Source organism: Argentina silus (genome assembly GCF_951799395.1).
Source record: "Argentina silus genome assembly, chromosome: 5".
Taxonomy (NCBI): Eukaryota; Metazoa; Chordata; class Actinopteri; order Argentiniformes; family Argentinidae; genus Argentina; species Argentina silus.
In genome coordinates, this window is record NC_139659.1 from 10,948,146 (window position 1) to 10,963,652 (window position 15,507).

At 45.7% G+C, this 15,507-nt stretch overlaps 2 protein-coding genes across 2 annotated transcripts in view; both read left to right on the plus strand.

The window, feature by feature from the left end:
• depdc5 (DEP domain containing 5, GATOR1 subcomplex subunit) overlaps positions 1-6,836 on the plus strand; it is a 17,295-nt gene extending 10,459 nt beyond the window's left edge. The window contains exons 29-40 of the mRNA XM_083670016.1: positions 1-25; positions 140-284; positions 1,087-1,208; positions 1,523-1,594; positions 1,854-1,986; positions 2,255-2,363; positions 2,670-2,909; positions 4,816-4,985; positions 5,314-5,485; positions 5,650-5,710; positions 5,836-5,918; positions 6,095-6,836. The exon at positions 1-25 is cut by the window's left edge and continues 109 nt beyond it. Coding sequence (XP_083526142.1) covers positions 1-25; positions 140-284; positions 1,087-1,208; positions 1,523-1,594; positions 1,854-1,986; positions 2,255-2,363; positions 2,670-2,909; positions 4,816-4,985; positions 5,314-5,485; positions 5,650-5,710; positions 5,836-5,918; positions 6,095-6,393 — 1,631 coding nt within the window. The 3' untranslated portion in view covers positions 6,394-6,836. The remainder of the gene's footprint in view (positions 26-139; positions 285-1,086; positions 1,209-1,522; positions 1,595-1,853; positions 1,987-2,254; positions 2,364-2,669; positions 2,910-4,815; positions 4,986-5,313; positions 5,486-5,649; positions 5,711-5,835; positions 5,919-6,094) is intronic.
• Positions 6,837-7,620: 784 nt separating this feature from the next.
• ywhah (tyrosine 3-monooxygenase/tryptophan 5-monooxygenase activation protein, eta polypeptide) lies at positions 7,621-10,702 on the plus strand. The gene is made up of 2 exons (XM_083670591.1): positions 7,621-8,082; positions 9,169-10,702. Exons 1-2 carry the CDS (start codon positions 7,996-7,998, stop codon positions 9,820-9,822), a joined length of 741 nt encoding a protein of 246 aa, XP_083526717.1. The 5' UTR covers positions 7,621-7,995; the 3' UTR covers positions 9,823-10,702.
• Positions 10,703-15,507: the final 4,805 nt, after the last annotated feature.

Consider the following 15,507-nt stretch of genomic DNA (forward strand, 5'->3'; position numbering starts at 1 on the left):
TCCTTGAGTTGGAGCAAAACCAGAAGTAAGTTGTCCAGAGTGCCTTTAGTAGCACCTAAGTGCCTCCCGCAGCATTAGTTGCTCAGAGGTATCTGACAAAGCGTTTGTCTCACTAGAATGATGTGTTTCCTGTCTGCAGAACTTTTGAGGAGCAGCAGCAGCAACAACAACAGCAACAACAACAACAACCACAACAACAACAACCACAGGGGAAAACCTCAGCAGCCCCCAGTGACCTTTCTAATGTTGCCGTAGCGACCACTTACATGGACAGCCCCCGAAAGGTGAGGTGCTGTGTGGAATGGTTCTTTTCCTGGTTAATAGGGTTAAAAACGACTTTGGCCTAACCAACGGTAACCTTTTGTTATCCCTCACTTGAAACTTCTTCCAGGCCGTTGTTCTGTGGTGGATACTGATATACCAAACTGTTTTCGACCGAACTCCAACATGTTGTGACCAACGTGGGGTTCATCTCTGCTTCCCTATTATGGGGTTTGGCTTTGCTTTTGTTTCTCTCTCTCTCTCTCTCTCTCTCCTTCCCCACCTTTCTATCCTTCCCTTCTTTTGCTGTCGATGGGCTCTGGGGGGTTTTCATCCTGTGGTGTATTCCTCCTCCTTTGCTGACAGGATGCCGCCTTCATTTTGGATTTTATACGTAGCCCTCGCGCTTCCTCCATCTATCACTCTCAGGTCAGTACGTATGTGAACCGGGGGGCACTGGACCCCACAGCACATCCTAGAGTAGAAGTGTGTGTGTGTGTGTGTGTGCTTGCACGTGTTTCTGCGTGTGTGTGTCTCTTCCCTGTCCCTCTGGTGTGTTATTTGCATGTCCGCATGAGCGTATGTTAGACACTCCACTGTGTTTAGCTGGCATGGGAGTAGCTGTAGCCGTGTGTTGGTTTGTGATGGAACCGCCCTTGTGCACTGTACCTCACATCTGATCGTCTTCAACAAAGGTAAGGTGTTTCCCCAAATCTGAGTTATCCTCTTCCAGCTAGCATGACACCCAGGAGTCGAACGGAAAGGAAATGAGGGCAGCACACCGACTGCCTGAGGCTTCTTGTTAACATGTTAACGTCTGTGTAGATATCTGCGGAGGCTGCAGAAGGAGGGGCCTCAGACAAAGGAGCAGGGGACCGGGGGTCGACGGGCTGGGCTGCCATCCAGACATCAGGGGACACGGGACCCAGTGTGACCACTGAGACCAGGTGTGACAGGCGTCAATAAAGGAAGTGTCGATAACTGCCTTTACATGTAGGAGGTGTTACCCTACTTAAGTATGAGTGAATACTGTGGTTTGTGGTCATTCATCTTAAAGGTGCAATATGTGACGTTAAAGCTTTCTAAAAGCTTCCTAATGGTTGTAATGACTGTGTTTAATCGGTAGCGATCAAGGAATGAGATCCCTCGAAAGAAATATTTCATTTACGAACACTGTTTTAGTCCTGTTTTCTCCGTGGCCAGAGGTGCAGATTTCCGACAGACGTCCTGCTCCTTTAAACATAATGTTTATTTTTTTCAGTGGGCAGTCTGGTGCAGGTCTGTCCTCATCCTCACCAATGATGGAGATGCTAGAGGCCATCAAGCACCCCACGTGAGTGTGTGTGAGTGTGTGTGTGTGTGTGTACGTGCCTCCGTGCGTGCGTGTGTGGGTGGGTGTGTGTGTGTGTACATAGGTTTGTTTGTGTTCCTGCCTATGCGTTTACTGCACCAGATGTTTACTTAGTGAGAGAGAGAGTTACAGCATGTGATGTGGTACAAAGGGTGTTATTCATCTGTACTCTTCAGTCAGAGAGGTGTGTGTGTGTGTGTGTTTGAGTTACTGGTTGTTTTCTGTGTCATACGATATGTAGGACCGGTGTGCAGCTCCTACCTGAGCAGAAGGGCCTGCCCCCTAACTGTTTCATCAGCGCGGAGATCGTCCATTGGCTCGTCAGCAACGTAGAGGGCGTGATCACACAAGGCATGGCTGTTGATGTCATGCAGGTAAATATGAATTACTGATATGTTATTATATCACCCTGTTTTGTTTTTTTTCTTTTGTCTGTGACAGTATCTCAGTGTACTGTTTTAATTTGAGTTGGGTAAACACACGTATTTTATACCATTCCTCATTCCATTCCATGCGTTGCAATGAGCCCGTCCTCCGATTCCTACCTCCACCAGCCTCCCCTACTGCACACTGTGTCACGTGTATAGCGTTTGTTTGCTTGTGTTTAACCGTCTTCCTCCTGCGTTCCCTCCGTCTCTGTAGAAGATGCTGGATGACGGCCTGGTGGCTCACGCCTCGGGGGACGCCATGCGCAACTTTGTGTACGGCTTCTACTTCTACAGGATCGTGGCCGAGAAAGAGGGCGAGCGAGGTGAGGGAGAACGCTGTGCACACGAGGCGAATCTGAACGGGGGGGAAAAAAAAGAAAAGAAAAAAAAAGAATCTAGCTGATCACAGTCTTTTGTCAGCACTGCGGGAGCAAGGTAGCCCCGCCACGCTCTCTAGGCGTGCACTGGCCTCGTTCCAGTCATTGATTCTCAGTAATGCTGGTATTGATTGTTCTCATTTAGCGGTGGTGGGTTCCAGCCATCGGTAGTCTAGCATCCACACTCTCAATAACCCTCTGTGTTACGTCTGCACATCCACCCCCACCCCCCCGGCCCCTGCTAAACCCCAGGCCCTACAGCCCAGCTCCCCCTTCCTGCAGCAGGGGGCTGGTCCACGGCCGCCCTGGAGGACTTTGCCCTGTTCCAGAGGAAGTGGTTTGAGGTGGCGTTCGTGCTGGAGGAGCGTCGGCCCTGCGACCTGCCGGCCTTCCTGTTGCCCTGGCTGCCCAGCCGGCCCGCATCCTATGCAAGTAGGCACAGCTCCTTCAGCCGCAGCTTCGGAGGACGCAGCCAGGCCGCAGCACTGTTAGGTACACACAGCCTGCTCCTCCCCCAGAGCTGAGCTCAAGCCAGCCTTACCGACCCCACCTACACCCCCCCCACCTCAGAATGGGCATGCCCTCACCCCCTCCCCCAATCGGAATGAGCATGCCTTGTTGCCCTCCCCTCCAATCAGATGCATGCCCTGGAACTGGCCCACAGGGGATTGGACGGGTTCAATAGCAGGTGTCACACAGAGCCATCAGTCAACCAGTCAACCGACCCATTTCCAGCTAACCCACACAGAGGCATCAAAACTACAGTTCATGAGGAAATTGACTATGGTTTTCCAACCACTTTGTATTCTGAATATGCTCCTCACCATCATTTGAACTTTGCTCACATTTCATTCAACTAATCACTAACCATCTGATCTAATTGTTAATGTGATATTTACCTCCCTGTGTGACACCAAGACATTGAACTCCAGACCCCATCCCCCTGCTGGGTGACAGACAGTAGGGCTGCATGAAGTTACTGGTGATCAGTTTACTTCAGTGGGTGCAGCATGGGTTGGTGACACACCTAAACCTGCCCGGATGATTGTGATTTGTAGAATTAGCACTTTCCCATCCCTACACCCCCCCCCCCCTCTCAACACTTGTCTTCCCCCAACTGTAGCTAGAATTGGCATGTCAGTATTTACCATACTACATCCAACGGTAGTGCCTCTATTCCATCAGATGACTGATTGGCAACTCTGTCCAATCAGATCGCTCATTGATGTGATTTGCATCTACTTCCTCCAATCAGAGCACTCGTCGGGTGTGGTAGTCTCCTTCCAACCGGAGTGCTGGTTGGTGTGGAGGTTTTTAGGGAATGCTGTGGTAGTAGTGGCTGTGGTACTGTAGTGCAGTGGTGACTCCTCGCTTTCCTGTCTTTCTCCTTGCCGTCGAACGGGGTAACATTCCCACAACACCAGCGATGTTGAGAGAACGTTACTCCACATACTGAGTCTTAACCATGCACTTCCTTTCACTGTCTCACTTTGTGATCTTTAGCCTATCTGTTGCTGTTGACCTCTTGATAGTTATATACTGTATGCTGGCACTTTTTAAATGGCATCATCCTTTTACCGATGAGTTTCTAACAAGGCTTTCCCCCAGGTCCATGTCTTATCGCTTGAGAAAATGCAGCCTCGATATTCTCCTGTCAGCTCAGAAGGGTCATTCTACCCAGCACCGCTTGAAGTGTGAATGCAGTGTTAGGACTCAAATATAAGCAGCATTAGGCAATTCAGACTCCAGTCATTTATAAACTATGTATATAAACTATGTAGATGCTTCATCTCATTATCGATGTAGAATCTCCTCTATGCGTGTTTGTTATAATGACCATGTCTCTAGTGTTTGATTGCATAGCATTTAAACTCTGTAAATGGAAATTGAAAAAAACAAACACATTCTAACTTTGTTAAGAATGAAATAATCAGAGACAATATTTATGTAGTTTGAAGAAGTGTGATGACATTACGGGTAGCATCAGGAATGCACCGTGTCATTCTGATCCACAGTCTGTACAATAACTGGAGACAGGTGCTGAGCATGACAGGGGTATTTCAGGCCAAGAGGATGCTGCTGTCGTTGGATATCCTGTCCTTATTGACTTTGGATCGCTACCAAAAAAAACAAGCTCCCCTTGAAGTATACTGCTATGTTTATAGCTAACCCCATCACACACACATTTGGTCTCCCTACATCTTCCACCCACTTACCATTTCCCAACCACTCCAACCCCGTCTCTCACCCTCTTCATCTCATGGCATCTCATTTCCTCTCTCTGCCTACCCACCTCCACATCCATTTCTCCCTTTCTATGGGCTCCTTCCCCCCCCCCCCCCCCCCTCCCTCCCTCCCTCCCTCTCTCTCTCCCGCCCCTCCCTCTCTCTCTCCTCAGCTGCTACTGTGCCAGAACAGAAGACGGTCACCTTGGACGTGGACGTTAACAATCGCAGCGACCGCACAGAGTGGTGCAGCTGCTATTACCATGGCAACTTCTCCCTCAATGCTGCCTTCGAGGTCAAGCTGCATTGGATGGCTGTCACTGCAGCTGTGCTGTTTGAGATGGTAACTAAGACTGAGAGAGAGAGAGAGAGAGAGCGAGAGCATTATTTTGCGGTCCGTTTTAGTTTTTTTGTCTCTTCTTTGTCACTATTATGTAACATACAAAACAGATTAATGAAACAAACATTCTAGGTGGTAGGTCAAGGAGGTCACCTGGCATGCCAGCTGGTAATAAAAACAACCACATTTGTGTTCAAGCTCGCCTGCTTATCCACTATATCACATTACACTCACTGCCCAATCACATTATCTCTGACTGAGTTGTAGATTAGAGAGGACATGACAGTTGGCCATGTTTATCTCGTCCCGCCGCTGTGCTCTGTCTCTGCAGGTCCAAGGCTGGCACAGGAAGGCTGCCTCTTGTGGGTTTTTGTTGGTGCCCGTCCTGGAGGTGCCCTTTGCCCTGCCCTCGTACCTGTATGGTGACCCGCTGCGCGCCCAGCTCTTTATACCGCTCCACATCCACTGTCTGCTGAGGGACGGCAGTGACAACCTGTTTGAGGGTGAGGGGAGACACTTCGAACTCATCACACCACGGTCAAAGTATCTTTTTTTAAAACATTTTTTATCATGGTTGTTAGGGAACACATAAATGATCAGAACCATGTGTTGGGTTGTGTTGCATTTCTCTTGTCAGTAATATTACCATGTGATTATTACTTGGCAGGTTTTGAACCAGAGACATACTGGGATAGAATGCAGCTTTTCCAGGAGGCCATACTTTACAGGTAGGTGATGCGCTCTGTGGATTTCTCCAGTGAAGTGAATCATACAACACCTACAGTACCTTCATAGTAAGCAATGTGTGTTGCAAAGGATTTTAAGTGTTTTTGCATGTTCTCTCTCTCTTTAGATTTGGATTTGTTCAGGACAAGTTTTCTGCCTCTGCTTTCAATTTTCCATCAGATAACAAGCCCCAATACATCCATGTTACAGGTATGTGTGAGAGACATAAATGTACAGGGAAAGAGTGTGCCTTCCAATTCAGTGGGACACACTTATCTATAGAGGTTGTGGATTCTTCTGCACGGTCTCACCATCCCTCCCTCCCTCTCTCTCTCTCTCGCCCCGTTCTGTTCTCCCTCCTCCGTCCTGTTCCCCCTCTATTTTAGGCACCGTGTTTCTCCAGCTGCCATACCCCAAGAGGAAGTACTCCAGCGGGCAGCAGCGTCGGAGGCGGAACTCCACGGCATCGGCGAGTCAGGGGCTGTTTGGGTCTGAGGAGCACGTGGGCTACTACTGGGCCTACAACACGATGCTGACCAAGGTCTGGAGGACGGGCGTGCTGGGGGACGAGAGGCTGGCTGACCGCCTGCTGCGAGACTTCACCGACTTCTGTGCCAACAAAGACAAGAGACTGGTCACCTTTTGGGACAGCTGCCAGGAGAAAATGAACGCCAGCGCTCCATGATGGGGAGGGAGGTAGGAGGAGGAGGAGGAGAAGAAGAAGAAGAAGAAGAAGAAGAAGAAGAAGAAGAAGAAGAAGAAGAAGAAGAAGAAGAAGAAGAAGAGAGGAAATGAAATGATATGAAATGAAAATGAGTCAGAATGAGGCACTGACGCCTCAGTTCAGATCTGAATGTACTGCACTGTATGTGCATGTGGGTGGAAAAGAAATGACTCAGTATTGACTTCAAAGGGTTCTGCACTTGATTCTGCGTCTTGTGTCAGTTGCCAGACGGTGCTTTGTTGCCACTGTATTCCGAGGCAGGACTATGTAGACGGTTGAATTTCCATGACCGTGTCGTATGAAGGCCAATGCTTTAGGAGCAGAGGTCCTGCTTCCTCTTGTCCTGCTATTAAGCTGCTATTAGTTTTTAACACCAGGTGAATAATAAAGGATATCTAACTGTGTATGATGCCTCTCTACATATACTATTTGTTCTCTAAATGTTAAGTGAAACAAATGTATCAAACGTGTGAAACTGCACTTGTGACATGCTCATACATTCAACATGGTCAGATTGGTACAGAAAATCAGGAACTCATACCAACAGGCGTGATGTGATCCGAAGGTGTGTCTGTGGCAGTTGACATGTCCAGGTTCAAGATGTTACACTGCATGGAGAGTTAATATGCTATCAGGTTCCCTCCTCAGTTACTGGTACCTGAAGTCATACAGCCCTAGTGGCACAGCCTCCCACAGCTCTCCTGGCACATACCTTTCTCCCACCCATATGCCTGGTACCCACTCCCTGTGTTGGTGAGCCAAGTAACAGGAAATAGTAGATGGAAGGCTGTTCTCCTTTTCAGAGATGAGGGAAGGGAAACCAGTCAGCAACTGCAAAATAGAAATAGTGTGTCATTGCAGTGGCATAAAATACTAAATACATACACGCTTTTACAATTCCCACTATGCATTTGGAGTGATCATACCGAGCAAATGGAGGCCAGTGCTGTGAGCTGTGTTTGAGTCTGCAGACTTGCCTTTGCTCCCATACCATCGCATAGGATAATTAGGTGGAGAGAGGAGAGGTCACACTTGCATCGCGACACGCACGCGCTCTCGGATGCAGCACGTCGCACTGCGCAGGTGCGCGCCCGCAGAGTACGTTTCTATTTTTAGAAAATGACGTCACCCTGAAATATCAGCGGCAGCGCTCGCCCCCCCCCTCCAGCACCCCCTCCACCTTCCGATAGACTGGATTGACAGGACGCTTGCAGCAGCACCCCATGTCGATAGCAGTGGGAGGCCGCTGGAGCTAGTTAGCCTTTGGGTGGTGAGATAGAAAGAGTCGGGCAAGGCTTGGAGCGAGGATTGGGAGGGTAGACAGGCTTTCAATTTGCGACCGAGCATCCTAGACTAAACGGTATTTATTTGCCATTGTGTAGCAGGAAGCCAGCCAGGAGTAGGGACTGTCAGAGGAAAACCACATTGACATTTGATGTCTGTTTGTAGGGTTAGAAATACAGCTGTAGTGACCAACGGTTAAGGGGAAATACAGATCGGTAGCTACCTCTTGTCTTGTTGTATCGTGGAACTGTCCCGACCTTCGGCACATCAGCAGCGAGGATGGCAGATAGAGAGCAACTGATCCAGCGAGCCCGTATGGCTGAGCAGGCGGAGCGCTACGATGACATGGCCTCAGCAATGAAACAGGTACCATGATGCGGTCATCTTTGGTTACTTTCATTTTCTTTAGAGGATTCAACGTGGCGTTGCCATCATTGATATCATTTTGCAACAAAGGTCATCATCATGATCAGGAAGATTCCATTCTCTCCGCTGGGTAGCTTGTCAGCTAGCTAACCTTTTGTCAGAAATAATTTGTGTGTTCAGAATTATGTGCAATATCATTTCACAGTACTGTAAACCCAAACGCAATACCACGTAAGATTATCTCGCTTACGTTAGTTTTAGACATGTTATCGACCTAGAAATGTGTCAGTGGTGTTCTCTGGATAGCTTGCTGGCTAACAATGAAAGAAGCTTCTTTGGTTTAATGGCTAGTCAATGCAGTGGCTGAACAGAGGCACATATCAATGGGTGCGTTCGTAGACTCAACTCGTGCAGACTTGCACATAGCAGAATGCGTCGGGTGGAGATCGAAACAAGCGGGTGTTGCATAGACAGACGTTAGTGTGGTCTTGTTTTAACTGTAAATATATATATATATATTTTTAATCTCGGTAGCCAATTACAACTCCGTAGCATACAAATGAGAAATCTTAACCTCATGACCAAAAGCTCATATTTTTTTAACGGCAGCTAGTGTTTTCGAAAGCACCTAGATAACCCAGTCAGGAACTGTGGTGCTATCAAGAAATACCTATTATGTAGTCTGGCCATGCAGATAGATTACATTGTAAACTTTAATCCCATCAATTTGTATCATTCCAGCCCAGCGTCAGCCACAAACGTAATCGTTGGAATAGGCCTCAAAAGGCTTTCCCTCATGACATGCAATGCTAGGCTTCTACACAATGTATGCGAGCTCTGATGGCCTTTTACAATCTCTCTTGAGAGCTATTAGAATGAAGGTCCTCGTGTTTCTGGTCTGAATCCTACACCAGTGATTTGGGAATTTTCATACACTTTCATCTGTATTTTTAAATTAAAGTTATTTGAATGGTTTTTTAGTTTGTGTCATGTCATCAGGTGACAGAGCTGAGCGAGCCCTTGAGTAACGATGACTGCAACTTGTATTTCAGTGGTTTTTTAGTTTATCTGTCATGTCATCATCAGGTGACGGAGCTGAGTGAGCCCCTGAGTAACGATGACCGCAACTTGCTCTCCGTGGCCTACAAGAACGTGGTGGGCGCCCGACGGTCCTCCTGGCGCGTCACCTCCAGCATCGAGCAGAGGGCCATGGCTGATGGCAACGAGAAGAAGCTGGAGCTGGTGCGGGCATACCGGGAGACCATCGAGAAGGAGCTGGAGACGGTGTGCCAGGATGTGCTGTCCCTGCTCGACCAGTTCCTCATCAAGAGCTGCGGCGAAGACCAGCTGGAGAGCAAAGTCTTCTACCTGAAGATGAAGGGTGACTACTACCGCTACCTGGCCGAGGTAGCGACGGGGGAGAAGAAGTCTGCCGCCGTCGAGTCCTCCGAGGGGGCCTACAAGGAGGCCTATGAGATCAGCAAGAGCATGGCAGCCACCCACCCCATCCGCCTGGGCCTGGCTCTCAACTTCTCTGTGTTCTACTACGAGATCCAGAATGCCCCAGAGCAGGCCTGCCAGCTGGCCAAGGAGGCCTTCGACGAGGCCATCGGACACCTGGACAATCTGAACGAGGACTCCTATAAGGATTCCACCCTCATCATGCAGCTTCTGAGGGACAACCTGACCCTGTGGACCAGCGACCAGCAGGACAGCGAGGGGGGAGAGGCCAATAACTGAGACCCCCCCCCTCCCTCCCTCCCCACACACACACCTAATCCCACCCTTGATAGTCTCTAGCTAGAATAGCCACTCCCTCCCACCCAGTCCCTCTAATTATTCTCTCTGCTCTTTTCTTTTCTTCTCTATCCTCTCCTCTTTTCTCTATCTCTTTCTAATCGCTCACCTTTATGTCTCTTTGTGCCATTCTAATGCTTAATTACGGCCTCATCAGGAAGAATCTGTTCTCTAGTGGCCTGTCATCTGTCCTACATTCTCACCTCTCCTCAGCTGCATTCACCCTCTCATAATGTCCCCAACTCTTTCCCCTCTTTTCTGTCCTTCTTCAAGGCTTACTGTCCCTGGCCCACTTTCTGTGTGCGAGTGGTATTATTATTTTTTTTGGTTGCTATCTCTTCCCTTTCACAGTTGCTTATAATCAAATGACTGGTTGGTATTAAAGTGACATTTACACAGGATGTTCAAAGAGGACACTTTAGTATCTATCATGAGTGGATGTCTGTAATGTTAATTAGGGAAGATGTGTGTTGCACAGCATTGTGCAAATGTCACTATTGACCAGAATGTTGTTGTGCTTTTCTTGACTTGAACCCTCTCTATGCCTTGTCACTGTAAGATGTGTTTGTCTGTTGTTCCTCTCTATTTCCTGTCTGTTGCCCTTTACACTCTGCCCTCTGACCCCTGTGTGCACTGCTAGCCCCTGTGAAGGTGTCTGCCCGCCCACCTGCCATCTTCTGAAAGTGAAATTTCCGTCTTTAAGGGTGATGGGACAGGGTGTCTGGAATTTCAGTTGTGCAAGTGCATTTGGTTATTAGTATGAATAATGCGTGGTCATTAAAAGAATGCCATTAAAAACATTACCTACCATGGAAACATGTTATATGGGTTTATGCCCTGTGCTTCAGTGTGATTTTGTTCTTTTTAGTGTGCTGTTTAGAGTGTATGTTTGCGCTTGCTTATATGTGTACTGTATGCATGTTGTGTGCACACATGCGTGTGTGTTCTGTGAATGCTTCGATGCACAGCATCCTCGTGTGCATCAGTTGCTGTGAGTGAGCCTGTGGCCCTCGGGTCATGAGCTATTTGGTCATGAATGATGATGAAGTGAAGTCATGAAGTGTTTTTTTTCCCCTCATTCAGGTTACCTCTGTATCCTACCCATCGAGAAAACAAAAGCACTCACAACCTCCCTCTCTTGGTGTTGCTGTTATTTTTCCCCTTGATGGACAAAGCCAAAATGGTGTTCTGGTCCCATGCACTTTAAAACCAACATTATAGCTGCATACTAACCTGCTAGAGATTGCATGTTCATCTTATTGTCAATAAATCATATTTAGGCAAGCACTCTTATAAGCAGCCTGTGTGCAGTCAGTGGGGACAGGTCTTTGTTTTCAGTAGCTGCTGCCACCATCATGTAGCTCCCTACCTCATCTCCTTTGTAACAGCTGGCTTATTTCACCATCCCTTTTAGTCACCCTGGCCCTTTGTTACCCTTGTTGTCTCAATCTCAGTGCTCATTAGCGACCCCTAGTGACAGCATTTGGTAGTTGCTTTCAAGTGCAGCAAGGAAAATATGTTTATAGTTCTCCCTCAGCAGTAGCCATTCATACTTTTTTAGTTGTACCAAACAAGTGGAATTGATGCAAAATAGAAAACCCAAGCAATATAGAGATTATATTATTGCAAAACTAAAGGGTTAGCGTTATTTAGATAGATATAAACCCTCATCTTGATATGAATGGTCACAAGGGTGATTATGGGAACTTGATTGTTCACGTAATCAGGTATAGAAAAGAGATGTTATAATTCTGTAGAAATGTTTATGACTAAAATTAACCCAGACCAGTCTTATCTTAGCAGCTTATTACACGCTTAGGTCCATGGTCAAGTCCAACCTGAAGATTAAGGATGTAGGGGCACTCAGTGTGTGATGATTAACCCACTTACATTTTCTGTGTGTGTGTGTGTGTGTGTGTGTGTGTGTGTGTTTTTACATGTGTTTACTCTGGGTGTGGTTGGTTTTTGGAGCAAGGATGCTTGATCATATTTGACTGACTGTGATTTGAATTATAAAAACTTCCTTGTTGATAGAAGGCAAGGCAATCAAACAAACACCATGTCGATAACCAGGCTTTTTCATAAACTTTGTATTTAGATATCTTTATCTTTATATTTATATGAAGGACCCATTACATATATCTATTGTCTATCATTTTTCGGTAGTTTCTGTATCCGCTGCTGCAATGACTAAAACGCCCTGTAGGGGTTAAATAACCTTTGTGGGACTCAAAGTTGAGCAGTCAGATTTCCTATCAACAGTTGATTTATCTGGTCACCGATTTACAGATTATCAGAAATAACCAGCAATTGTCCATTGGGCCAGAGTTTAGGCAGGTTTGGTTTGTAATGTGGTTTGTTTCAGATTATTGTCTATTGCAGGAATTTCCCTCAAGGTTTTTCTTGTAGGGTTATACGTGTGTGCGCACACACACACACACACACACACACACACACACACACACACACACACACACACACACATTAACAGGGAAAACTCACAGACACACTCCCATTTATGCTCTCAAACAAAACCATTGGTGAATACAGTTATACACACACACACACACACACACACACACACACACACACACACACACACACACACACACACACACACACACACACACACACACACACACACACCTGTGTCAGTAGTATATATATAAGCACCAGTGCAGGTGACACAGGAGTCAGAGCTTAAAAGGAGAGCAGCTTCTGGTCACCTCTGCTGCTCGTCAAAATGACCCAGGATTATTTTGGATTCTCCTTTGTTAGGAGTGCAACAAACAATTCCACTGTGGTCCTCAACAATGCGGCAGATATATCTGTTATTGTGCTATACTTTGTAGTTGTCCTGGCAGTCGGAGTATGGGTGAGTTACTCAGTCTTTCCATTGACCAGACTGCAACGTCTTAAACATTTATTTTCCTGTGAATAGTTAACTCTGTGCCAATGATAAAGAGAGATATTGTATTTGTCTCTGCATGAATGCTAGTGTTTTTTTTTTTGTTATTAGTTTGAAAATATGACATAGATCTGAAGATATATTAAAAGCAAAGTAAACAGTTCTTCAAAGTAAACAGTCATCCATGGTCATCTGACAGATGGGTCCAACAATCTCAACCTAGGATTGTTCCTGTACAATACACCTGCAGATTTTATTTCAGGTTCCTTTCAATGGTATTTTAGAGTACAGTAAGTCTGTCATTTCAAGTATGTATTTTAAATGGAAGCACTGATCTCCCACTTACCCATTTGATTGCTTCAAGTATATTCAGGTGAATAATGAGTGTTCTTGCTTCAGCAAGTCCAACTATTGTTCTTCGACACACTTACACACCAATCTAACTTTACAATGCACAGAGAGGTTTAACCCTTGTTGCTATGACTTTTGGTTTTGATATCTCTCAAACTTTTTAAACTATACAAACTTTAAAGTGCACTTTTTAACATGGAGGTCTATAGGAACCACAAGATGACATTTTTGAACCACCACTGCCCTTACACCTTTTAAACTATTCACACCAATCCAACTATACAATGTATCAAACACACAAAATCAACCCTGATCAAGCTCCCTGATACCTATTCAACTTTTTTCTTTAACTATTAGGCTTTTTGTAACTCCAACGCTTTTTGTATCTCTAACTGCCATGGAACTTTCAGGACTCTTGAATGCAAACAGCATGAGACCTGCAGAACACATTCTTAGACTGATTACACAACAATGCACTCTCTTGGCAACAAGAGTTAAACCTCTCTGTGCATTGTAAAGTTAGATTGGTGTGTAAGTGTGTTGAAGAACAATAGTTGGACTTGCTGAAGCAAGAACAGTCATTATTCACCTGAATATACTTGAAGCAATCAAATGCTTAACTTATTTTTCTACGTTTGAACACACATTTCTTTCAACTAACCAGCAAACCTGTCTATCTGTCTATCGTCAAAACCATCAAATCAACTTTGTATACCAAAATAAGACTTTGCAAGCCCAAAAAGTTTCTTCAGGAACTTATTTTTCTACTTATTTTTTTTTACTAATTAACATTAGTTCTGGAATCATTATTTGGACCAGGGTTAGGTTGTTTCATTGTAATGAATGAGAAAATGGATACTGTCCTAGTTGTCATGGTTTCAGTGACTGTATGTGAGTAGATCAGGAGCCTAGATACACTTATCGTATACTACAGTCAATACATCACTACCTACTGACTGATGATTCACTCAGAAGCAACACTTCAAAGAAGTAGAGAACCCACAGTGAGCAGTGATGAAATACGTTCCTACACTTTATAAACATGGAATACAAAATAATGTTGACAGCAGACACACTGTAACTGTAAGAGGGGGTATAAGTACTACCAACTTTATTCATGAAACCACACTGTTAGCCTTTCAGCATGCTCTCTTGTTAAATGAATATCATAGGGCACATCTGTATCACCTGCACATGATTTCCTATGATATCTCAACATTGTCTGTGTTCCTCTGAAGGCGATGGTGAGCACCAACCGGGCCACCGTAGGGGGGTTCTTCCTGGCAGGCAGGAGTATGGTGTGGTGGCCGGTGAGTATGAAACCCATAGTGATCAGGGGAGGCTGGTGGAGGTAGAAACCGGAAAGGACAGGCTTATCAGCACTCCTGGAAACATTGAAAGAATTCAGACTTATACTTCAGACACATGGTTTTATGTGGGTAATGATGTATTAATGGCCTGTAAATCGTATTCTTCTTTGACTCATCTGTCCTCTATTGCTCAACAATGACAGAAGTGTTTATTGTGCTATAAAACGATAAGAAATATTTTGTGTCATGGCAGTATTTCCCCGTTATGGAGCCACTTAACCTCATCCAATTTGTTGTCACGTACCTCGTTGCTGTAGGGGACAACGAGGACATTGGCTTGTTATACTGTAAATCCCCTTTGTGTAAAATATCCATCCCTCCTTGATGTCTAAATTCAGCAAAGTAAAGTAATCACTTGCCGTTCTGTACTATAACCTGTTAATGAATCTGGCATTGCTCTGGTTCTCTTTAGATTGGGGCGTCTCTTTTTGCCAGTAACATTGGCAGTGGGCATTTTGTTGGCATCGCAGGGACTGCCGCTGCATCAGGAATTGCCACCGGGGGATTCGAATGGAATGTGAGTAGCAAAGACCAACACAAACACCACAGAAACCTGACAACGAATGTAATCATAACCTTTGACCTTGACAATTGCTAATGTTATCACTTATCTCTCTCTTGAGGCTGATCAATCTGTAGGTTATATATAAATTTGACACTAGAAAACAGCAGAAGTTGAATAGATGAAAGAAGATAAACTGCATCTCAATAGTAGTATTTAGCAGTGAAAAGCTACATTTATCATTATTTGCTGAGTCCTTGTGTGTTTCAGGCCCTTGTGGTGGTGATCATTCTGGGATGGCTCTTTGTGCCCATCTACATCAAAGCTGGGGTGAGGCCAACCGTATATCAGAGTGTAACAGTAGATCTAATATGCTCTGCAGATTATTCAATGGGATCAGCTCTTGTGTCTAAAGACCTGCTTGATGTGTGTGATATCTACAAAACGACAATAATCAGATTCTACAAGGTACTGTTTGTTTTTCTGGCTATGTTCAG

Excerpts from the sequence above, each read along its gene's own strand:
- ywhah (XM_083670591.1), top strand. The coding sequence starts at position 7,996 with ATGGCAGATAGAGAGCAACTGATCCAGCGAGCCCGTATGGCTGAGCAG. Across the intron at positions 8,083-9,168 it reads TGGCCTCAGCAATGAAACAG|GTGACGGAGCTGAGTGAGCC; the intron begins GTACCATGATGC and ends TGTCATCATCAG.